The sequence below is a fragment of the Cydia fagiglandana genome, chromosome 5 (genome assembly GCF_963556715.1).
Source record: "Cydia fagiglandana chromosome 5, ilCydFagi1.1, whole genome shotgun sequence".
NCBI lineage: Eukaryota > Metazoa > Arthropoda > Insecta > Lepidoptera > Tortricidae > Cydia > Cydia fagiglandana.
In genome coordinates, this window is record NC_085936.1 from 15,354,518 (window position 1) to 15,380,804 (window position 26,287).

At 36.2% G+C, this 26,287-nt stretch overlaps 1 protein-coding gene and 1 long non-coding RNA gene across 2 annotated transcripts in view; one reads left to right on the forward strand and one right to left on the reverse strand.

Annotated features, from left to right (window-relative positions):
• LOC134664571 (uncharacterized) overlaps window positions 1–26,287 on the forward strand; it is a 513,832-nt gene that overhangs the window by 169,868 nt on the left and 317,677 nt on the right. The window lies entirely within an intron of this gene.
• The window catches only part of LOC134664547 (uncharacterized), a 131,238-nt gene that overhangs the window by 36,999 nt on the left and 67,952 nt on the right, over window positions 1–26,287 (reverse strand). The window contains exon 3 of the mRNA XM_063521251.1: window positions 6,701–6,723. Within this exon, the coding sequence (XP_063377321.1) occupies window positions 6,701–6,723 (23 nt within the window). The remainder of the gene's footprint in view (window positions 1–6,700; window positions 6,724–26,287) is intronic.

The window sequence follows — 26,287 nt, forward strand, 5'->3', positions numbered from 1 at the left end:
TTTCTTTGACCTATACCAATCTAAAGGAGTGCCTGATAAAAAATCGTATATATATTTGTGTAAGCGTTTGTCGTCAATGTTACGCGCAATTGCAAACTCTTCGATGTTTCGAATAAAATCATAAGGGCAACTATCGCCTTTATAGTTGAATTTTTTAAAATCGCTTGGTTTTGCTTCAGAGAGGTTGGTTAATTTTCGAGCAAGTAGGTCTAAATTTGTGGAATCATCTATCAAAGAGGTTGCTGACGCGTAAGTTGACGTTGTTGTTGACGGTTGTGACATGTTAAATTTTGTTTGACATTTTGACAATAATTCGCATATTTTCGAATAGTTGTCAATAATTTCTGGAGATAATTCAGTGGTAATAGAGAGACGTTCTATTCTGTTATATAAATGAAATAAGAAAACCGCTATTCTATCGTGCTTCGCTTGGTTGGTGGTCGCAAGCTGTAGCTGAGAAGAAACTATTGTGAGGCATCTGCTAATTTCGGTGATATCCTGTTCAAGATCATATGGGCTGGAGAGATTCGAACACGGGTCCGCGAATAAATTTGGAGTGAGGAGCTGTCTTAAATCATCAGCCTGCGCGGTGGCTGGGAACTGAATGTTCCTGAGTTTGAGCTCATAGATGAGTTCAGGTTTATTTAATAGTGCTGGATTCATTGTTTATTAAAGTGGATACCTATTACGAAGAGAATAATTGATGTTATCAATATAAATAAAATATGTAGTTATTAAATTTTATTTTTTATTGAATCGAAAGGAGAAGTTTATTGATATTAGGCTTAGTTGTGTATATTTATTTAATCGGGTGAAGGATAAGCTATCGGATTATCTCCAACAGTACTGCCGTAAGTCAGGTTCGCACTTCAGTGACTCCAAGGAGTTTTAAAAACACTTAGGATTGAAACCAATTTGTGAGATTTCAGTGGAAATCTTGGATTGTGTAATTGTATGTGATAGATGTTTTGTGTAATCACTATGTTAAGAGTTTTGTTATGTGGCGCGACAAAAAGCGTAGGACGCTGGCATAATAGGGATTAGAAAATAGATATAGATAAATTGGTATAAGATGATGAATGATGATAGATGTATATGTAATTGGTTATTTAAGGGGGGAATTTTGGTTAAACGGTTGAGGATTAGATAAAAGGTTGGTTGTAAAATAGAAAATTAAATAAAATGATGTTAGGCCAAGAGATATTGCGAAAATTTGAGTTGGGTCGACTATAACCTTTTAGAATTTTGAAAAAAATCTTATGCTAACTATTACAAGATATATAAAATTGATAAAAAAAAAATATGTCTTCAAAAAGTAGCAGGCGTCGGCGTGGAGTAGGAGCACGAGCGTAGCGGAGGAGGCACGAAGAGAAGGGCTGCTCTGCGTCGTAGGGCGGGTGGGTTTGATCACGTTGATGGCGCCAGTGTGAGGGGGCAGATGGGAGCCTCACCAGGATGATGGAAGGTAATCAAAGTCGGGAACCAGGGCGATGATGGGTATTTATTAATTATATAAAAAGGCACCTGTAACAATACAGGTTACGTGTTAACAGATAGGTGTGTATAAAAATACTTTCGTAATTCAGAAGGTTAGAAATCAAATAACTTACAATATGTGCCTTGGTGATGATGTAGATATATATCTGGAAGGTGTGCAGGGCCACAAAACGAGCACTATACTGAACTGCACGCACTTATGAATTATTACGTTTACTAATAAAAATCACACTTAAACGGTCGTGTTTAGAAACTTGGGAAGTACAGTCTGTTAGATTAAATGATGTTTATCGATCAGAGTATGTGATCGAACTGAAAATAAAAATCATTGAATGGAATTTGGAATAGGATTTGAATTTCAAAAAGGAATTTAGAATTTGTATGGTGCCAGAAATAGTATGAAGGTCGATAGTGTAACGCTTCGTTACACGCACCGTTACAATAATATACGACCTGTTGCTAACTTTCCATTCTAATATAGCGGAGGAAAACTTTGGGAGCTTACGTCGAATTTTTTTATCAATGGCGAAATAGTTTTGATGAACATTTATGTACTTATATACTTAGATCCCCTTTTTTAGCTTTTGTTCATCTTGAAGTCACTATAACTCATAAATATTTTCCTATTTCTGTAAGGATGTTCTTTAAAACATTATTAACTTTTTTATAATTATTCAATTATAATAACATTTTCCTTGAGTAAGAGCTCATTTAGACGATGCGAGAACTCGCAATGCGCGTTTCATTACATTGCGGGTTTTGATCGGTCGGTTGAAATGGACGTAACCAACAGTCCGCAATCTGACTAAAATCGCATGCGTGTTCTCGCGCCGTCTAAATCAGCCCTAAGTAATAAAATGACCAGCATATTTTAGTATTTCCGCTAAAGAAGATATTATTCAACGCGTTCAAATTGAATTTAAAATCAAGCACCACTGCACTAGCATAGCAGCTATTCAACCGTTTTGCAAGCACTTTACAGCGACTAAATAAACATTTATTAGAATTATTAGCAAGTATAAACATTTTAAATAATCGCGCGAGCCAACGTCAAAGTAATATAATTTGCATATTTAGAGCTTCTGATACTCTGCGCCGCTTGAATATATAGAAACTTCGGCACTAACGGCGTATTTAAAATACTACATTTATTCAATGTGCACACATTGTGTTGCGCTTGCGCTGATATTTAATCAAATATTATCAGATTATCACATAGCAGAAGTGGTATTTCATTATAGCGGATTTATCAATCATAACAGTCATTATTTTTACCTATTTAGTATTTACTCGCTGTGCAGTGCATCTCGCTCACATCATCTGATGATGATGATGATGATGATGATGATGATGATGATTCATATCAGCCCTTTATCCCCCACTGCTGAGCATAGGCCTCTCTTCTAGTACTTGTCCCGGTCCCGAGCTAATCTCATCCAGAAGTGACCCGCAATATTCCGGATGTCGTCCAGCCAACGAGCCAACGGACGCCAGGCGTTTCTTTAATCCGTGTGCACATTGAAACCAGCCACCATTCTGTTAATATTTTAGTCCACCTGCCATCACTCTGCCTAGGAACATGTCGCTCCCAATTTGATTTTAGTTTGGTAATGACGAAACCTACGTTATGCACCTTGGTGCGGCGACGGATCTCGACATTTCTTACTCGATCTTGAAGGTGACAGTCCATTTCCAACGACAGCTGCATTACTGTTCATTTTAGTATGGAAATTGACAATGACAGCGACGCGTTCAGTACCGGGCGTGTAGCTGCGGTTAGAAATGAAATGTTACCAAGCTTGATACCGAGCATGGCGCGCTCCATGGCTCTCTGTGCTAGGCGGATTTTATGCACAGCCCCCGTAGTAAGACACAGACGCTCACATCAATGGATGTTCGAGCGAGATTCATGGGCGCTTGATGTCAAGATTAGATAAAATATACCACATCAATCTTTAGGTTCTAATCGGTTTCCAAGCTGCCTGTAAATAGTTCAGAACATTCAGGGCTGAAAAATTATCATAAATACTCGTATACGATAAAATATTCATATTAACCCTAGCATAGCCATGCACGCACGAGAACTTTCCAAAGTTGCGAAACTTTCCACATGAGAATTTCTCGGTAACTTCTGAGAATGTTCTCGAGAACGAGAATTTATTTATTTGTCGTAGTTTATACCATGAATATTCACGATAGCTTAGGTGTAGTATCCTTACCCCCAGAAAATTCCGACTTTTGGTCTACCGCTTCCGGTCAGAAAAATGTATGACGGCCCGGCCAAACGGTCAGACCTAGGTGGGGGCTGCTCGACCAAATGTCATAGAGGGCCCCGAGACAAAACAAACTGCATTAAAAAAAATCAAAATGGCCGACTTTCTTTTTTAATTTTTTCAAGTTGGTCCGAGAGCGCTGAGATTTGGCATGGCGGGAGATAGAGGCCTGTAGATTCCTATGACAAAAATTTTTTTTTGGAAAAAAACGAAGATGGCGGAACAATAAATTTCCATGTTGCAGAATGTTCTGAGAACATTCTCGAGAACGTTTCCGCTTTTTGGGAATGTTCTGCAATTTGTACATTGCTACTTTGCTCAGAGGATTGTTGCTGACCCACAAAGCTGACTACGTAACCAATATTTACTTGGTAGTAAAGTTAGGCGGATTAGTTCCGGCGTGAATATGTACATGTATATCTTACGGAGATTTATTAGTTTAGTTAGATTACGGTAAATTAGCTACACTGCCGTATTCGAACTTCAAGATATTCACAAGAGACGACACGTACTAGATCCATTCTAGATACGTTATAGTTTAGAAATCAACTAGTTCTCTTTTGCAGCGCAATTCGGGCAACCAATGTCACTTTTACGTTAGATAGAGTATATAAGATATCTATTAGTTAGATGTGAATTGGATCTCTAAGTCATATCCTGTTGAAATCGTTCAAGAGTATCTACAGAATCGCGCAAATGTCAAATTTGACAGGATGGATCTTAAACATATCGTTATCGTATCTTGGTGATGTCTAAAAGATATCTAATAGATGTTTATTTCAAAATCCGAATCGGGCCCACACGCTGAAACTTCTTGATTATGACTTCATTCGCAACAGAGATGAGTTCAAGTAAATTCTGTTATCCCTCGTATAATGTCGCGAAGAAATTCAAAGGTGTATGTGAAGTCCCCAATCCGCATTGGGCTAGCGTGGGGGCTATACCCCAAACCCTCTCGTGCTTGAGAGGAGGCCTGTGCCGAGCAGTGGGACGTATACCGGGTGTGGCCTGTAACATGAGCAAATAATTAAAACATAGATTGTACTCCTCAAACGGTGACACTTTTGTTCAACAACTTTTAAAAATTATGAAGTATTTTGACTCACTATTTTTCATACAAAATAAATATTATCTTCAATGGACGCCATCGCCGCGCCATATCATTGTGATTGACGTTGCTTGTCAAGCCTTAAACATAACAAAATTCGCAATACATTACGTCTTTGAATAACCTTTAAAGTGTATTAAAAATCAAAGTACAAGTTACTTTCAAAAGTCGCTGAACAAATGTTGATCAGTATGAGGAGTACAGCCTACAGTTAAATTTTTTGCTCATATTACAGGCCACACCCGGTATAGGCTAAATTATTTATTTATTTATTTATAATGTCGCATTATAAAGGCCGGCAACGCACCTACAACCGCGGTTGGAGTATCGAGACAAACCTTACTGGATTAACGATACTTTTGTAATTAAGTTAAGATATTGCGTTGTAATTACCTGAATAAATAAATACAATAAAATAAACCCCTCTGGTGCTGCGAGTGTCCAAGGCCAACGGTAATTGCTTACCATTTAGCCGATTCGTCTGCTCATTTGCCTTCCGTATCATAAAAAATGTAAGTAGTAACTTAAAAACATAATATAAATATATAAACCTTAATTACCGTCATTCTTTTATTTCCACATAAAATCTGTGACTATCGTATGTTAACTAACATCGATCCTTAAAAATAAAGAGGCAAGTTTTATAATTTATTCGATATATTTAGACTTAATATTTGTTCTCAAATATCAAAGCAAATAGGCGTGGGCGGGTCAGAGATTCCTGTGGGGAGTATATTATCCGATTCAAAGAAAAATATTAAGTGATTTTTGTGCTTGTATGTAAAAGTAAACGGTATTTCCAAATATCTTTGTCAGGCCTGATTTAGACATGAAATAAAATGTTGAAAAACTGAATGTGAGTATGTATGTACCGATACCCATACATGCATGTATTGTAATGGTAACATTCCATTTCTGACTGCACCTGCACTACTAGTACTGAACGCGTCGCTGTTATTGTCAATTTCCATAGTAAAATGAACAGTAATGCAGCTGTCGTTGGAAATGGACTGTCACCTTAAGTGGGAACTACACTTAGTTGGAAGTCATTTATTAATAACAAACAAAATGAAAAAAAAAAACTAAACGTTAAAATTAAAACTAAAATATATAAAAAAATCTTAAACTAAACTTATAAGTAAAAAATGCTCTCCGATCTTAAAACTTGTAATCCAACTACAGATTTTATGCGTAGATAAGTATAATTCGGAAAGTTGGTTACAACTAGAGCTTAAGCCCAGGGAGACCCAGACAATAAATACAAGGCAGATAAATGCATACTTAATTACTATATTATATGCATTTACGAGTATATGAATTAAGGCAATTACAACTTTAGAGTTGTAATTACAGGTAGTAATTTTTATTTCGCTTGTTAATCTAAAATTGTGTGCATTTGGGTTTTTGAATGAGTTTATCAGTAAACGCCCCGCGCAGCGCATTTACAATTTTCTACAAAAATTATAACTACACTGCCATCTAAATTTTTTTAGAGCTAACTATTTAGTTAGGCTACGTTGTCGCATCAAGAGAATTAGTAAATAATGCCTAAATATTCCGTTAGATGGCTCTGAAATCAATTCTTTCTTCCACCCCTTTGGATAGTAAGGTTCCCGCGGACGGTTAAGAGCATATTTTTTTCGGATACTATGCTATCGTCGGACGGTCAAGTGGCTACACTACAGTAATTTTGCATTTTAAACCCAGTTTTCAGCCAAAATTGTTATAACGATTCGCAACGACTATGTAATAAAAAAATACAATGAACTACTTAATAACTGGTCATTAATTTCAATTAGCGCGAACACGGTCTGTAACTTACCGGTTTCATTTCCCGCGAACCATCTGAAACAAACAATTAAACTGATTAATGCTTGTATAAAATGCTACGAATGCCTACGGCGTAGCGGCTACACGGAGGCCTACGGCGTAGCGGCACGTACAACAAATACTGCCAGGATGATTAAATTAGGCTTAAATTTAATACTACGCTAGTTAGGTAGAGCCGTGAAATGAGGCTATATTCCATGGGAGAATTTACCCTTAAAATCTGAAATTAGAGGTATGTTATAACTCGGTTTCGTCTGTAATACACTTTTAGAACAAGTATAAGCATAATTAAATGCTGCATTTAATTTTGCTTATATCCAATTCATATATCATTTTAGCATTCTAAAAATAGGGACCGGTGTCAAATTGAGAGGGATTTAAGGGTCCCTTGGGTTTAAATTAATTTGCGTTTGAATTTATTATATGAAAGTGCTAATTAGCTGTTCGTGTTGAAAGGACGTGTTGCATTACATAAACCGTTTACATCTTATATTTATTTAATGAACGTTTTACATGATACTTCTTTTTTTAAACGTATGCTAAGTTTTGTTCATCGAGTTTTAACCCTCATAAATAAATGGTTATTAACTGTGACAAATATGCTTCTGAAGATGAAAAACAGGCATAATTAGCAGACATCGTAACTTTTACAGCATTTTTGGCGCAGCAGAGTGGTGTTAACGAAATTGGTATAAATAATTCCGACTGAAATGGTAAATTAAGGTTAATATTAATATAATTAATGTTAATTAATCATTAGGGTTGAAATTATTTACACCGATTCCGTTAACACCACTTCGCTGCACCAAAAATGCTGTAAAAGTTACGATGTCTGCTAATTAGGTACACATTTGGGTGGACTATTTTTTGTTTTTATTTTGTCCCGTTGTCCAGGGGACAAAAGTGGCTTAGTTTGTTCGAAGAAATGTTGTATCATATTGTATTAACACGCTTACGGCCCGATTCGAACTGTAAGATACGTCAGTTAATAGATCTAGAAACTACTAGATATATCTCAGTGTCAAATGTGACGTTTCTTCAAACAAAAACGTCACTTTTGACATTGACACATCCAATCCGTTTCTAGATCTATTAATTGACGTATCTTAATGTTCGAATGGCACTTAGTAGATGACCCAATATGGAAAGGAACTAAGAACTACACAAAATAAATGTTTTTTTAATTTTTATGAATTATATTATTATTAAACACGGTTTTATGAGTTGTTCCGGAGAACGAAATCGTGACAACGAGTGTCAAGAAAAGAATAATTCAGCTATTTATCTAATTCAAACCGATAATTGCTGGGAAACGGCGCAGGATCGGGAAAAGTGGCTCTCGATTCGGAGGCCAAAACCGTCTTTAGGTCGCAGAGCCATGTTATTTAGTTATTTATCTAATTAATCAATACCTTACTCGAAATAGCAGATAAATTTTCAGGGTGATAAAACTATCGAAGTCTGGGAGCAATTTACTGGGTAAATGAGAGTAGCGAGCACTAGTACCTACTTTTACGAGTTTTACGACTTGCCTATAGATAGAACTTAAGAGTATCAGAGTGGTTCAGGCTTGCGACTTTACAAACGGAGTTTGTTCATGAATTAAATATGGGACTATATATCTTACAACAATTGACCTAGGCCCATAGTAAACTCAATAAAGCTTGTGTTGTGGGTACTAAGTAGACGACTATACAGGGTGGAAAGATAAGTCGGGCCCTGGAGGGACACTACCTTAAATCCTTAACCTGGCTCATTTTACTTAAAGGAGACATTCCATTATTTTTAAAAAGAAACAAAACTGCATTCAAAGACTTTTTCTTTTTTTCTTCAATTTAGCTTGTCTAAAAAAATCTTGAGTACTAAATATTAGATTTTATGGATATTTTGTACGACAGACGAGTGTAAGACCTAAATGTTTCTTGGAGAAATGTTATCATTAACATTAAATGTATCGACTAGTACAATAAAATTGCGAGTTTTTATTTTTCGGAATTTTTGATCGGTTCGAGTCCCGGGCGAGGCAAGCGAGTTTTAGAATATCTTTAAATGCAGTTTTGTTTCTTTTTAAAAATAAAGGAATGTCTCTTTTAAGTAAAATGAGCCAGCTTAAGAATTTAAGGTAGTTTCCCTCCAGGGCCCGACTTATCTTTCCACACTGTATATAATTAATAGATAAGGATAAATATAAATACCTAATGACATACATCGATAACTCAAGAGCAAATCTTTTTGATGAACATACAAATAAATGCCTGAATATCCTGCTACATACGAGTAGGCAGAGTCACCATCACCACCATACCATCTAAGTAGGCTAGGTGGCCGTCAAATAAATTAATCGTGAATATATTTTTCCTGGATCTGGATGGAGGTGAAGATATTTTGAATATATTTAATCATACGCGATATAATCCGCGCAAATATATTTTGTAAATTTTACAGACAGATATTAATAAGTTTAGATATTAATAAGCTAGCAAGCGCAGCGTAGGACGTCCACCCACAAGATGAACAGACGACCTTGTTAAAGTCGCCGGAAGACGCTGGATGCGGGTCGCTACCAACCGGCACGTATGGAGGTCCAAGGGGGAGGCCTATGTTCAGCAGTGGACGTCTTATGGCTGAGATGATGATGATGATGATTAATAAATTTGTATTGCTATAATAGATAATGATATTGTTATAATAGATAATGATATTGTTATATAAGAGACCTCCAGTGACTATACAACGCAATAGTGAGCGCGTCATTTAATTAGTGACCTACGTGAATAGCGTTTAACCTGTTAACGTGTTAGTACTTACCAAAGTGAGGAATGAGGTAGAGTAATTACCGCTCATTCATGCCGGGTTAAATAGATTACGAGCGTAAAACTCCACCGGAGTTGTTAGGCAATTTTATCACAAAGTACGTCCATTATGAATAAATATGCCCCGTAGTTTATTAATGTGATTATGCATAATAGCTCTTCTACCATTAGCTTTGTTTTAGCGTTACTGCTAACAAGGTGTAGTGTAGTTAGTGCTTATTCGGGGCACGAATACTAAAGTGATGTTTATTATTATTAAAGTTTATTAAGGCATATTTATGCATTTGCTCATTGATTTCGATAGAAAGATGTCATGTCTAATATCGAGCCTCTTAAGGTAACAAACTTTAATAATAAACTAGCGACGTGGCTTTGCACAGGTTAGCAAATTTTACATCTAAACCTTCCTTAAGAATCACTCTATTGATAGGTGAAAACCGCATGAAGATCTTTTCAGTCGTTTATGAGTTTATCGCGAAAAACATACAAACATACAGACTATTTCGTATTAGCATATCGAAGACTGATACTTGTACCTTACATTATTATAATCTTATTTAGGTGTATGTTCGGGTTGCTATGTTCTTTGAATTACTCTCAAATTGAACAGAGCGATTTTTCAATTTTCGAAAGAAACTTCGTGTTCAAAGTTCTCCTATATTATTTATTATTTCAAATTTTCCCTGAATACTTATAAAATAATAAGGTGACCTGTGCCTTTCTTAATTGCTGCATATTTTAATAAATCTATTAATTTCTCTTTGAGTTTTATTTAACAAGCTCGTGTAGTAACAGGCCATGATTATTCCCGTGTCTTTAAGCGAGCCAGTAAAAATTGGACTCTTTTACTCGCTTTTTATTACGATTTTCAAGGCCTTATTTGCGCTGGTTGCCTTGAAGTAAACACTTGCCTGTGATCGTTAAGCTGTAGGAATCCGGAGCTATTTGCATACGCAGGACACAGAGGTTGATTAAAGGAAAACAGACTGGAGGACTTCGTCCTTTGTACCATGGCCCTGACATGAATTCAAGGCTGAAATTATACGTGGGCGGAGAATAAAAAACTTTTAACTGTTTTGCTCTACTTCAGGTAAAATAAAACTAAATACGATCCCAAAAAAACATAAATTTGAAATGAAAGCCAAGTTCAATATTAACACATTAACTACCAGCGACTCCCTAGGGGAGTTCACTGTTCGTAGGCGCTTTTCGCTACATACGGTTTTTCCCGTGTTATCGGCTACGCTCGTAGCGCGTAGCGTCGCCATTTCCTTCTTCTTTGAACTTGGCTGGACACGCTACCCCGTATCTAGATTTGTGGTATTTTAAAGGTAGAAATAAATGTATTATGTAATGATTGAATGACTGATTTAGTAGGTAACCAAATACTTACCTGAATGGTTACATTCGCTAAATTTAAAATGGATTAAGGCGTCTTACTTAGTTTAAAGTGTTTTTTATTTTTAATGTATGGATATTTCCAACTTTAAAATAAATATTTCAAATATTTGACTAACAAACAAATCAAACAATGTACTTTTAGTTTATGATTTTATTTTCTATTATTCCAACTGTCACTCATGACATACAAATGCATACTTGGTCTCCCGCGGTATACAGGCCTAGCCTAGTGCGGGGACCCCTGGAAATTCGGTACTATATTTAACCCATGCTAGTTATGCACCCACCCGATGTCACAATGTATTGTACTGCCTGTTTTGTGTGCAAATTTGTATCTTATCTTTAAATAATTTAGAGTGCATTCACATCCTGCGCAAATGCAATGAAGAAAAACTTAAACAACAATGTTACAACGAACTACGTTAAAGTTTTTTCATTCTAACACTATAAACCGCTTAACTTAACAAGCACGTAGTTGCATTATTTACAGGAAAAACGTAATTATTCTCTAGCCAACATGCAAATAATAAAGTACTAACCCTCGCATAACAAGTTCTGCGTAGAACATATTTTTCCCGGTTAAAATATAATTGCTCGGTGCTCACCCACGCTTCGGCATAATGAATGGATTATGGTAAAAGTTAATTAAAGCGGTAGAAAAGCTCGACATTAAGGATAACTCATGTTAGACCGGGCCGTGTCCAGGCCAGAGCTTCTGGCTCATCGTTTTCTATGGAAAGCATCACGTGATCGCCTGTCATATCATAGAAAAGTAAGCGCTGGAAGCAACGTCCCGGACACGGCCCGGTCTAACGTGAATCATCCTTTACTTTGCACTGAAGGAATTAAGTTTACATCATCGTAAGTACCTAATTAATACTCGTTATGTACAGTAGTAGGTAGTGTCTCAATACTCAATCAAAATGTAGGTACCCAGAGTGATATTAACATTTTAATATTTGTTAAAGCTTCGACATTGTTATGATAAGACCTTAACACGACTCACAATGCATTAAGCGTGTAGGTAATGCATTACACTCGCACCAATAACCGCCGATCTTATCTATCGATATTAACGATTATGAAATCGGAATACAGCTCTAAATAGTTCAGTTCCGTCTTCCGTGGTAGGTCCCAAATCCACGATTATCGCGATCGAACTGTAAAATAAATATCGACATGACATATATATATATATATATGTATATATAAATATATTTTTATGTGACTCCTACTGTCTCCTCCATATGTTGTTATATTGTTTACGTCGAAATGTTTACAAATAAAATATACCTCGACAAAACATGAGATAACCCCAAACAAAAAGGTGTTCAATTAGGCTCACGCTCAACGGCGAAAATAAACGTAATATATAACAATTTGCCATCAATATACGTTACGCAATATGTAGGTACATAAATTGACTTAAGAACTGAACAGTGAACAAGATGAAAGAAAGAATAAAGAATGAGAATAAACAAGACGCACTGATGAATTAATAACTAAGCAATTTACTATAGGCCTGATATAAACTTGACAGTCGGGAATTCCGGAATCATTTGCATGGTACTTAACTTTTTTGCTTGGATAGGTTATGATTAGACGAGGCGCGTGCTCTATCAGCGCGTGATCAGCGCCCTATGCCTACGTGCCTAAAGGGCAGGTTCAACTTGATGTTATGAAGGGAGTGCTCCCGGTACTGGTTTTCTATATAAATACGGTACCGGAACCGGGAATTCCCGGTTATCGCCATATAAACTCAGTACCGGGAGCATTCCCTAGTTATAAAGTAATGATAGCTCGTGACATAACGATCGTATAGTAAGTTCTGTTGAAAATGGCATGTCGCTGCTGAATTGGCAACAACTGCAGCTTGAATTGCATTAAACTAATATAAAAATTAAATTGAAATAAGGAAATAGTAGTTTGTGTTAGGTACAAGGGATTAAAATTATATATTTCAGTCAAGGGCGTACATTGAATCCTGAATGAAGCGATGGATTCTAAAGGAGAATCCTGAGGGTAATGAGGATTCAAGTGTTAACTGCCCAAGACGAAATAATTTTGATACCGTGTGACACATACTGCTTTTCACATCAACTATGAGGAAAATAATAAAATCTTAGTGTTGACACAATCTGATGCTTAAACAGATTATTTAAGCTAAAATAAATAATGTGCAAAAAAATTTACAAATAGTGTGCTAGAACAGAAAAGTGTTACTTTGATCCCTCCTAGCAGGAAGGAAAAGTGCCACTTTGATCCCTCCTAGCAGGGAAGAAAAAGCTCTTTTCCGAATAGGTGGTGTGAAAATGTAATTGTACCTTTGAGCTCTCTATAGAAATCTGTGCTACCTACCGTTTTTTCGTGATTCCTTAAGGTTCCTAATATTCTTCCTTTCTACTTTATCATAATATCTAAGTAATAAACGTAATTTTAGAAATAAAATGAATTGGCGTTGTTTTCGTTTCGGTAAAAACGAATGTTTTTGTCATATGAAAACAAAACTAAATTACGCTTTCTTTGTTTGTTCGCTAAGTTAACAGGCCCTGTATAATATGAATTATTCGTGGCTATTTAACTTATTTTTTGTCAAAACTTTTTGTTAAAAGATGGAGTTTATGTTCATGAAGTTCATATTTAACATTTAATTTGTAAAAACATTTAAAATACAGACACACGCGTCAAATTAATAAAAAATGACAACATTTTTTACAAACAAGAATAACCAGACCATCATCCTCATCATGTATTTAAGAGAAAGACTCTAGATTGTCGGTGGAGCCATGTTTGGCGGTCTTCTGCCTTCTCTTTGACAGCCCTATAGCTTGCTTTGACAGATAGCTGTATACCCTAATAGCTATAAAGACAAATTTGGCACATCATATCGACCCCGTAATGTTTTTGAAAGTAAAAATATATTTTCAACATTACAGAGCCATTATACAGGTATCGATGAAGCCTTATGTCAGTATCGATATTATTATTCTCCGTAAATAACTCCTCTCAGTGAAATCATCGTAATAAAATACGTAAAAGCGTAGAAATATAATGTAGGTACCTACTTATAGAAAATATTGAAACATGAAACTATCATAAAAAAGGTTCCTTTTATTTGTTGCCAATCATAAATATAGGTGCCTATATTCTATTTTATTATGTATGAAGGCTTTCGTAGTAACTGTAATTAAGTAACAACAAAATTACAAAAGATTCAACAATTATTGTTTATTTTTTTAAATGTAACCGTATGGCAACGCTGTCCAAACAATAACAATTATGTACATAAATTGTCTAGAATCAATATAAGTCCCAGATTCTCAATAGAGTAGCCAACATATTGTCTAAAAGTTAAAGCAGCGAAGCGCGAGATCACGGCACGGGTGCTGAACGGAATTTATCAATAAATCTTTGTGTGGGGGTACGTGACTATGCGAGTCACGCAAGGACCTAATTTCAGCCGCTGTCAGCGCTACTAAGCCTTATACTCGTAAAGTACCTATATAGACCCGGTGTAAACTAATTTCAGCGAGCTTCTATGACGAGTTTGCGTTTCAACCGTTGCAGCAAATTTGCATGTGTGAAGACGTGAATAAAAGCAAGTAGGTGATGTTTAAACCCCCTTATTCATAAAACTTTACGGGCCTGATTTAGGTAAATAATGTTTTATCCCTTTCTTACAAATACATAAGTCAAAATGACGGAAAAAGACAAACGAGTATTAGCTAATTGAGGCTTGTAGCGCGTTTATGAATAAGAGGGTTAAACTATAGTTTGTATTGCTGAAGGTGACGTGCAATTATTAATACATTGAACACATTCAATAAGGTAGCCCTAACATAGCTGAAGGTTAATTCGCTTTCTACGGCTGCTTTTACTTGAGACTTCCATAAAGTCTCCTCTACTTCGTTCACAAGTTTTCACAGACCGTGGCATATTTATTACCTACACCGACCAGATCTACGTAAAAAATATGGGATATCGATTAAAAAAAAAGAGCCTGGTAAAGGATCTGTCCGTACAATAGTTAATTCAATTACCGCCAAATTGACAGTCGCCTCGTAGACGTCAGCATTCTAAAATTCGATTAAAGAACGCCAATATAAAAGAAGTCCTTTACTTTTACTCCGTTATCAGAATATTGGTGTCAAGAAATATCACTGAACAGTCGAACCCCTCAAATTCGAGACTCGATAAGATAGAAATCGAAATACGAACTCATAATCGAATGGTTTTGACGAAACGAATACATCCCTACGGAATTTCTATTTCGAGAGTTTGTTCTCAGAGTCTACTTACTTAATTAAGAACCAGAATTAGAAAACGGGACTCCTAAGTAACTAAGTATTTTGAAAATGGATAGTTAGGAAACTCGAGGGACGGCTTAATTTTAGATCTAGAATGGATAAGCAGGAAATTATATTGGCAGTAAGTATTTAATCAATGAATCACATAATTTATATAGAATTTAATTTGGTTAGCCAATAACTTTGGAACAATACCAAGAAAATATCAAGTGTTAAACTAGAGTGACTTTCAAATAGCATATCTCTGTAATTATCCTATAAACATTTGATACATCGTCTATAGTTTTAACTTAAAACTATATTTACACCACTTTTTAATATAGGTAGTAACCTAGTTCCATAATTTTCGTTGTGAATTGCAGTCACGTGTCTCCAAACAGCGGCCCGAAGAATTATGGTACAAATTATGCCCAGATCATAAATGTCAACAAGGGATTTTACGTTTCACTTTTTAGAGGATTTTTTGTTTCTGAATACTTTTAGGCTCGTTAAGATTGTTGTCTTCCTGTTCTCCTGTTGGATCAGACGTCAATGATGTACCTAGCTAAAACAGTTTTGTATCATAACGCAACCCTTTCTAGTTTGAGATGTTTTTCATTGTTTGCATTCTTGAGATCATTAGTTTATTTTATAAAAAAGTAGACGTTAGGTGTCTTTACCCTCCAGTATGAAGTTATTTTACGTGCAGGCAAAACAAAGTATTTTAATTTGAACTACGTCACGTTGACAATTTAAACACGTGAAACAATTTATTCGAGGAATTCTTTTGTTACAAAATGCTTGCACAAAATGGAAATTCCGGGGAGCCTTCAAATTTGGGAACTACGCGCTTTTGTGAACAAATTTCTAAGCGCAGCACAATGCAACCCTTGTGGTATCTTTTCAATTACGTACTGTCTAAACCAGATAAGATGAAATACAAATGCTAAAGCTCTTTGACGCTGTCTGTGGGATAAGTATTAAGTTAAATGACCGCAGAGCTTGATGGCAGAAGACCGAACCCACAACAATACTACTACGAGTACTTAGTACTTACTTAATGTGTTCCAAATAGCGAATATGGAGGCAAGATTTCCAAAGCATGTATAGTGCTAATGGGTCGGTAGGTACTCACCTTTTGTGCCTTAACTTACCAAACGTGAGATATTGCGAACAAAGTGAGGCGGTATTTTTTGAACATGGTATACACGTTTCGATATAAGTATTTTAATTTTGACAACTTAGGATACCTATTAAAAGCGTCATTAGAATTTTAGATTTTTTTTCTTCTAGAATGTTGACTTTGCAATAATATGGATATCCCGATCATATCATAGGAGAATGTCCTAAAAGACGATTTACCGGAAGCATGCAGGATTTGTTAGCACTCACACCGGATGCAAGGGATTGGCTAATCAATTTAGATATTAAATTGTAAATATTTTCTTTCTGTGTACCTAAATAAATATAATTTGTAAATTAAATGTTTATTCAGGAACACGACATAATAATAATAATCTGGATATCCCGAAAAGAGTAAATTATCCAGTCAACCATTGCCCGGATGCTGATTTAAATGCGCTGAGTTGACCTACTTTGCAAAGCTGTTTTCACTTCGATGGTCTTCTAAACCTGAAACATTTAAAAGCAAAAGTTTGCTGTTTGGTGCTATGCAGCTTGATCCCGCTTTATATAAAAGCAAACAGCAAATATGTGTATATTTCTAAGATTCTTGAGGCGTAAACTAACGCTATACAAGATGCTCCTCGGAGGGAGGAAACTATCGTAAACTTTCATTATTCTTGATATTATGCGCATATTTCCTCTTTGGAAGTGTTCAAAGAAACACTAGAATTTTAAAAGAAGTACTCCTAGTATGCAAAATTGCAAATACAGGAAGTACTCTATAGCTTTCTTTGAAAGGAAATACCTTTAGACATACTAATGTCGTATACTTGAAGTTTCATATTCGCATTTGTATACAAGTAAATATCACGTTAATCCCGAAATACGAATAAAAGGAGATAAAATATATTTAACTAAATTGCTATTCTATTAAATATGTTAAGTAGGTACCTTCTATCCAACAGATAACTTTATTATACTTTGCTTTTTTTCTTGAAGACCTAGTAAGCCTAGCCAAGGAAAAATTGAAGCATTCCACAAAATTGTCTACCGTTGTCCCATACAAACGCGAATTTTATGAAAATTTGCAGTATATCGGAAACAGCTCATATAACTAAAACTCGAATTGGCCTGTTATGTAAGGAGTATAATTTTATATTAACTAGTAGCTCTTTCAGTAAAGGAAAATTCCTGTGAGGAAAATGGACTAAAGTCAATACGCCATACTTTTCTCTCTGACTGGAATTCATGGGACTAATAGGTACTTAAATAAAGCGGACCAGCCTGGATAGTATACGATGCAACCAGAAAAGAGATAGGATGAATAGGCATAACTTAAGGCAGAATATGCCCAGGCTAAAACTGATACTGTAAATAACTAGTTAAAGTTCCAAACAAGCGAGAAAACTTTTAAAAAAGCTCATATCCTATCTCATTAGTGTCATTACCGTTATATCTAAAACATCAACGTCAATATTGACGTTATCGACATCATCATAAACGTTGAGATTGTCAACAGCAAAGCTCGCGCCGGAAGTAGGCTCGGTAATCAACCGACAGCCTATCGTCCGTTATTTCCGGCGTGGCGCGGGAAAGCACTTCCGGTTTACCTTCGGCAGTGTATCGAACAAGGAAACTACTTACTAATATCGCTTTGCTTTCACTTAAATATATTTATTTGTCCTATATATCAAAATAAATCAAATCGGAGTCGGACAGTTGGGTACCCTTCCTTGTAAGTCTCATAGTGCTTAAATGACAATGGGTTTATTTCTAAAAATATCCGAATATTATAATGACTTTTATTCATATCGTCCAAGTCCCAAAATATCTATGTTAAAAAGTATGATACCTACATCAAATGCCGACATGCCGATGGGACTTATTTTTAAACATAATATTACGTTTGATTACCTACTTACTAATACAACTTTATAAAATTTGTCATATTAGCAATTATAATTATGATAATATTAGAACTCATTAATGTAGGTACATACTTAATTTGAGATTTAGGTATTATGACACCACGTCGATTTGAAGTTTAGGCAATTTGATAATTAATGTGGTAGGTATATTGAGAAAAAAAATTAGGCATTCAGGCATTTTGATACTATTCCGTTTTGTGGTCTAGGAATTTTGTGAAAGGGTAAAACAAAATTAAGATGCAATGAAACCACAGCCTAATATAATGGACTGCGATTTGCGCTGTCAATTGTACTTTTATAACGAAAGTTGTATCCATGCTTTTAATGTATTAAAGGTTATGCGTTGAATGAAAAATTGATTTTAAACACTTGATTGGTTAGTAATTTATAGGTTTATAGGTCAGCTACGGACTAGTTAAAGGCTTAGATGCATAAAGCTGATATGTATTAGTAAACATATTTTATATAAACTACTTATAGTCCTAAACTTTGCCACCTTCTACTAGAAAGTCACTGCTCAACTTATCTGCCATCCGCCTCAGAGAAGCGGCACCCCATAGTGTATCATCTCCAAAACTATAAATAATCGTTGAACATATTTACGGGAAGGGGCTACATCAGGTTATGAGCTCCTTTATCAGTCCTCATTTTCCTTATTATACGAGTATGCACGTCCTTTGTGCACGTAATGTGAGATAATTTTGAGTTATGTGCGCCGGTGAGGCGACTATGGCTACTCCTCGCTTATATTATGGAAGCCCAAATATAAGCGAGGCGAGGCAAAGCTTTTCTCAAGGGACTATAGTAGTTACTTAGTTAATCAAAAAGTAATGTTTTTAAAGGGTCAACAACACATGTCATTCTTGACATTTACATGGAAAGGCAACCTTTCACGATCTGGTGGTCTATACGTTTGATTACCACCGACGTGTTATAAAAAATATAAACTTATCCGCTTGTGTCCATTCATCCGTAAGAACAAAGAACTCTAATATCTATTGCGTTCGGTTTTCCTTATAGATGATCATATATCAATTATTTTTGCGATACGTAAAAAGAGCAATACATACTTTTTTATTTGTATGTAGTGACAGTGCCCAAGAACTATAGCAGTCGCCCTAAAGCATTAAACTGACTTTTTGCTACTACCTGTACCTAATAGAAAGATCTCCATTTTGCCTAAACCCTTTTCCGTCACATTATTAGCCATTCGTTATTCTAAACTATAGTACTCACCCACTATATTTAAAAAAATCATGCCTCGAATTTGATAGCTGAAAAAGTGTTGTACACCATTAAGGATGACTCACGTTAGACCGGGCCGTGTCCGGGCCGGAGCTTTAGGCGCTTACTTTTCTATGACATGACAAGCGATCACGTTATGCTTTCCATAGAATCCGATGCCCCGGAAGCTCCGGCCCGGACACGGCCCGGTCTAACGTGAGTCATCTTTATGTGGTGACTTTTGTTGTCAAATATACAAGAGTTCCCACATTAAGACATTAGTTGGCAAGGTTGCACATTTCAGCACAAGTCGAGACTTAACAATCCGTTTTCTTCTTTTTATTACAGTGAGATCAACCTCAACGTATAATAATATCGTAAAACGTTCATTTTATTGTTGTCAAGTGTATCCACCAGACTGTTTCAGAGCTCGAGTGAACTCTGAAAGGGTTGAACGGTCCAAAACGATTTAACGAAGCCGGCTGCCCTAGCATGATAATAAAAAAACCCTCGAGGCGTGGGTATAAATATAACCTGAATACTCGACAATGTAATGAAAAAGAGAAATACCATAAGTAACGAATGTTGGAAATAACACGGTTATGAGACCCTGTGGGACTCGATAAGCCGATTGCAAGTCCAATCTACTTATTCCTTTGCTTTTCGTTTTGTGTGACAAATCTAAATCGAGATCGTTTTTTAGTTGTATAATTTACCTAAATATTTGAACAATATTCAAAGAAGTACTAGAAAGTTTCAAAGACAAATCAAGCGGCTGTTTAACCAAGTCCTTGGCAGTTTTAATATAATAATTTGAAGTTATTTTTGGAGTACATTTTTTGGTAAGAGAGCAATTCAATAAACTTAAATACTATTTATAGCACATTTCAATACTAGAAAATATACAGAGAATACATCAGCAACTCATGGTGGTTGGCGCTTACGCTATTATTAACGCCGCTCCAATATTATTGCGGCGCTATGCAACGTAAGCGCCAGCCACCATAAGGTACCCTTTTCCGTGGAACGTCACATATCTTCACTATTTCATATCTAGTGAATCTCTAATTCATTTCCCGAATCGCGGCATATGTACATAGTATTTATATTTAGTTCATAAATAAAAAAACCTAATACATCTAAATCTAAGTAAGTATCTAGTTATATGTATTTAGATGCCGAAAATATTTCATAAAGTTGCCTTCCTTATTGAAAACATTTGGGAAGAAAAAGGTCGTGCCAGATGCGCCATATGAAACCGTTGACTTACGCAATATTGACGGACGCTTATTGAAACTCGGCACAGAAAGTCGATTCGAACTTGTAAGCCAGGAAATTAGTAGGGAATTAAATATATGGCGTTCCACGCGTTTGTGACGGAGAATAACGCGCGTGTTTTTACGTTTGATCTCAATTTATCTGAAACATTTACTTCTGTTTCAAAATTTTCTAGTAACGTGGCTCGCCTAATAAAATAATACTGCTATCCAAAAGAAAAAGACTTTAATTTAGCTTTGAGACAGAAACGCAAACGTATGTTAAAGTTATCAATAACATGCCATAAATTTTGAGCCATAAGTACCGTATTCTCGGCTTTGCTTATATACAATTTATATAGAAATTGAATAAAGCATGTGCTCACATTAACACTTTCATGCGAGCCCGTTCAGCGGCCAGACTCCGCAGTCCCTTGGGAAGCATATTATGGCTCGTAAAAACGGCACGCGAATGGGTATATGAAGAAATACTTAACTCGATGCGAACAAGTTAAAAACAGCGGTGAAACATTTTGGTGGGAAACCAATAATTGTTATAAATATGGTTGTTAACTCTAATTAATATGTTCAGTGCATCTAAAGATTTTATTGTTAGCTTCATTCCTCATACAGAACATCTGATGATGGCTAAAATAGCCGATTGCAGAAAAAAAGGACATAAAAAGATTCAATCATAAATATGATGATGAATGATTATGATTATGAATTGATTATATCGATAAATAGGTAGGTACCTGAAACACTTTAAAATAGCACAACCAAGTTACCAGTTATGACAGTCAAACTCTCCACCCACCATTTTAACGGTCCGGCCGGATATGACTGGTACTCCGGAGAGCGTGATATACTGCTCTGCGACATGAGCGCTTAAGAGCACTCATCCACGGCAATAAAACTAAATGGTGTGTGTAATCCAAATTTAGACTTACACCCTTTCTGATTTCGCCAGGCTATATTGCGCAGGAATATACTCTCAGTCGCTTACTTAGAACAGAAAAATAAAGGAGTAGATATAAATGGTCTGTCCTTATATGACGCATGATTGTTATGAATCATGGGGTCACAGTTACATTGGATTACCTGGAAATTATTACCTTCAACCTGCTTGCACTCTGTAAGCATTTGGAATACATGACCAACACGATGGTTCTAGAGGGATTGAGGTGGTAAAGTACGTATTATGCTTTAAGTGTCCATTTAAGAGCTGTTTTCACTAGGATAAGTACTGTCTAGTATTGGAAGCCGTAATGCTGGATATTTCACGTGTTGTGGTTTGAGATTAAAGAAATAGCAATTCAATTTCTTTGTGACTTGTAAGCTTGTTGTCTCGCCAGTCACCATAAAATGGTATTTACTTATTCAACAACTTTCGTTTCAGCAAATTTACCCTGCACGTGCTTATTGCCTTAGTAATCATTATAAGGAAAACGGTTGGTAACTATACTATGTACCTTCAGGTATTTAAATAATAGAAAAACAAAATCTACCTTCAAATGACTCTTTCAGCCAATTGAGGTAGATGAAAACATTACATGATCAAATAATTTAGGTTAAAGTCAAGTCGTTCAGTGACTGATCCTGGCGGTTTTGTATTTGGTTGGTTGTACCAATAAATGTTATAACTACCCGAAAATGTACAAACTACTACAATACTACTCGTATTTACTTTTATTTAACTATCTAAAGATACAGACTATCGGCCCTATTCTAACTTTAACACTATGGATCATCTAGAGATGAATAAGATACGATATCGAGAAGATATAGTAATTTGTAAGTTAGATATGTCAAATTTGACGTTTCCGCGATTCTGGAGGTCCTCTTGAACGATTTCGACAAGTTATGACTTAGATATCCAAGTCACATCTAGTCGATATCTAATGTAAATCTAGTTGATCTCTATATCGTCTCTAGATCTAGTGATTATCTCGTTTCCCGAATACGCGTGTATAAACGCACCAAACAAATGTAAGTGAGTGCCAGTACATAGTTAACGGCACATGCCCATTTGTTGGTAAAGTCGCACGAGTTGCTAACAGCATCCATCATTTAGGAGCCTGCGGGCCCGTAAAGACATTCAATTTCAGTTCACGTATGTGCAAAGTCCCAGCGAGTACCTGCCTCGGTTCACTGTGTACTGAAATCGACAGTCTTTGCAGTAATACTCTAGGAAAGGGTAGGGATTTTGATTAAAGTGGTTTTATAGCGAACATTGTGATTGTTCTGCTGTTTAACCCCAAGGTTCGGCATAGCCACTGACGACCCGTCCCTTTATGACAACAACTACTTACTACGCGAAATTAATCGCGGGAAGGGGCTAAGGCAGTTGTCACACTGGCGCCGCGTCTCGTTGCGAGACGAGGAGCAACGGACGCGGATGCGGGGACAACGCACCAACGTCAGAGTTTTCTCCGCATCTCCGTCCGGAGCTGCGATGCGCGACGTCCCGCGTTACTTCCGTCTCGCGTTCATTTCACATTCGAACGTTAAGGTGAAAACAGTTCCTATTTGTCGATAAAATGGAAACGGAACTTATTCAGGACGCTGCGGTGATACTTTCAGTTTGTTTTTTGTACAATCGAGTCATAAAACGCAGAAGACACTTCATGGGTACATTCCTATTTACAAACCAGGGCTATAACCGCGAAAATCGAAGTTCGCAAATTGGGGGGATTTTTCTCTGTCACTCTAATTACGCCTTCATGGAGTAAAAGAGAAAGATCTCCGCAATTTGCGAATTTCGGTTTTCGCGGTAGCCGCTCAGACCTATAAATGGGTCTTTTGCTAGAGATTACCAAGATTTAAGGCAACACGAAGAAAAAATGTTTAATTGCACCCGTATTGACATACGGGTGCAATTAACAAACCTCGTCATTTGATTATTTGCTAAGCAAAATATTCGTCGCATTTAATATTCCAATTTGCTGGACGACTTTCAATTTCAAAAATAAACTTATCGACGTCGATATACTCGATATCCATTGCACCTACGTCCTTCTTGCACTAAAATCCGTACGGCACTACGGAGCTCGGTGTGACATACCCGGCGGCACGCACCGCGTCTCCGTCCGAGCGCGCGAGTCGTCGCGCGTCTCGCTACTCCGCGCGTCGAGGCGGAGCCAGTGTGTCGTACCATGCGTTTTTTCTATACAAAATCAAGATTCTACATACAAATTTAAAAAACGCATCAACGGACGCCGCTGCGTGATGCGGAGCAGTGTGACGACCGCCTAATCCCATTTCTACTAATAATATTGTAATATAGAGATAGTTTCCGGACAAGGAAACGACATACGGTAGTTTTTATTAATCGGCATAATCTTCATTACACGCAGAAAAAGTTTCGGGCAGAAGCCATTACCGGTAGTACCTAAAAAAACATGTCTATGATATTTTTGAACATCAACTAAACTAAGTCATAATTTCCTGCCCCAAATGGTCCATGGAAACCAAGCGCGTGGAAAACAAAACTTCGTGGTGAGAAACAACGGTTTTAGAAAGTTCGTTTCCGCCAAACTTAAATAGCTTGTTTAAAGTTATGTAACCAAGTTTATGAGTTAAATAATTTATTTACATACAATATACATATATACAGTGGTACAAATAAACGAAATTAATAACTAGCTTAAATCTAAAATAGGCCCCTGAGGCATTGTGCCAAGGATGCTGGCGGCATTTCCCCGCTGTATCGCAATAACCAAGTTTATTAAGTAAATTCGTATGTTGAGTACAATAAATGTACAAAACTCTCTGGAAAGGAATCACGAACTTTGCGTATTTATCATGCGTTGAGTTCATTCCACTCATCCCTTTTTTTAAATTACCCTTTCCCTGTACACATTGTTATGTATTTCAAACTTTTTCTTGGTGGTATTATTAGTAAATTCTTATTTTAACTGAATGGAGGAAACGATATCCTCTCAATTTCAAGCATTACTCGTTATTACCCTTTCGCAGTGAAAACCTGGCAACGCAAGCATAAAATAATTATTCTGAAGTTTTTTTCAACCATAAGTAGGTACTTAATCGTAATGTATTATGTACACAAAAAATCTTTGCTCTTAAATAACAATCATCTTCATCATTTCAGCCTATATACGTCCCACTGCTGAGCACAGGCCTCCTCTCATGCGCCAGGGGCTAAATAACAATAGCATAAAATAAACCGTTTTAAAATAAGTCCCTTTGGATCCATATAACATAGTTACGAGTGTAAACAGTAGTGCTAAAGATAGCAACCGTCTGAGCGTATTCGGTTTAAAGCATCAGAGAGCAGTCTAGACAGCAATAATACAGGACCATTTGTACAATAGCGTGGTGAACTTACTTGAACCACATCCCACATCTATTACCTACTTGGTTTTACGGTTTTCGAGACACTAGCATTAAGATATTACTAATCATGACAACCTTTTTTCAGTTTTTAGAGCTCCCATATATTTAGTTTAAATTGACTCTCAATTTAAGGTAGTTTATAATACATAGCTACGTAAAAAATGCATAACCTTTCGTATCTTCATTTAAGAAAATAACAATTGTAACGAACAAATTAAAAAAATCTTTCTTTCTTTTTTATTCAGTTACTAGTCACATAGGTTCGTCGAATTATCAATCAAGCTGAAAATTGGTATAGTTTTGAAATTGGGAATAGCTCCCGTAACTATTCCTAATTCCTAAACTACTAATATTTTCCCTTTTTTATCGCAATTCTGTCCGATACGCGAACAGACATCTGTCTTGCTGTCATTTTACCTTAACAGCGCACAATTTTTTCGTTCCCCTCACAATTTTCCATTAAGTTTGCACGCTGCGTGGGAGTTACAGGGTTTCTATAAATAGACCTCCCGAAAATTCCTGGTTACTTCTGTACATAAAACAGGACTGATACGGTCCTTTAAAATTAATTATTTCAACTAGCGTTGTTGTTTAAATGTTTCATCAATTTTGACAGAGAACAGAATGAGAGACGAAATCTTTTAGTTAACGTTAGTATTTTTTTAATACAGGGTAGATAAGAATAATTTGACCATCCTTGTACCATATTATGAAAAATAAACATTTTTGTAAATCTAATTTGATCGATACACTCATTTAGTTGAAGTAAAGCGGCATCGTCATTTAGAAATCTGAATTTTTTTTGATGAGTTCGAACTAGCCTCCTAATCGTTCGAAAACACTTCCAAATCGTTCGAATATTTGCCCCTAACCCCCATTTACGTTTTAAATAAATCAATAACATTTATTTGTGGTCCCGCTCTCATCTTCCCTCACTTTTATCTCTTTTGCAAACCTAACCGTGGGCAAACACAGCTAAATTACGTGCACAGCCGACTTAAACTTTCTCTATTTGGTTCACATCTAATATACATTAAAGCGAGTAGGGTCGCGCCTCCCATAAATTTAAATTACTTACATAAGAAGTCGGTATCTAAAACTTACATTAATATTACCTAAAACAACATTTACATTTGAGCGTCTGCGGCATTACGTATGCAAAACACTGTAAGTTTATTTATTGCGATGAA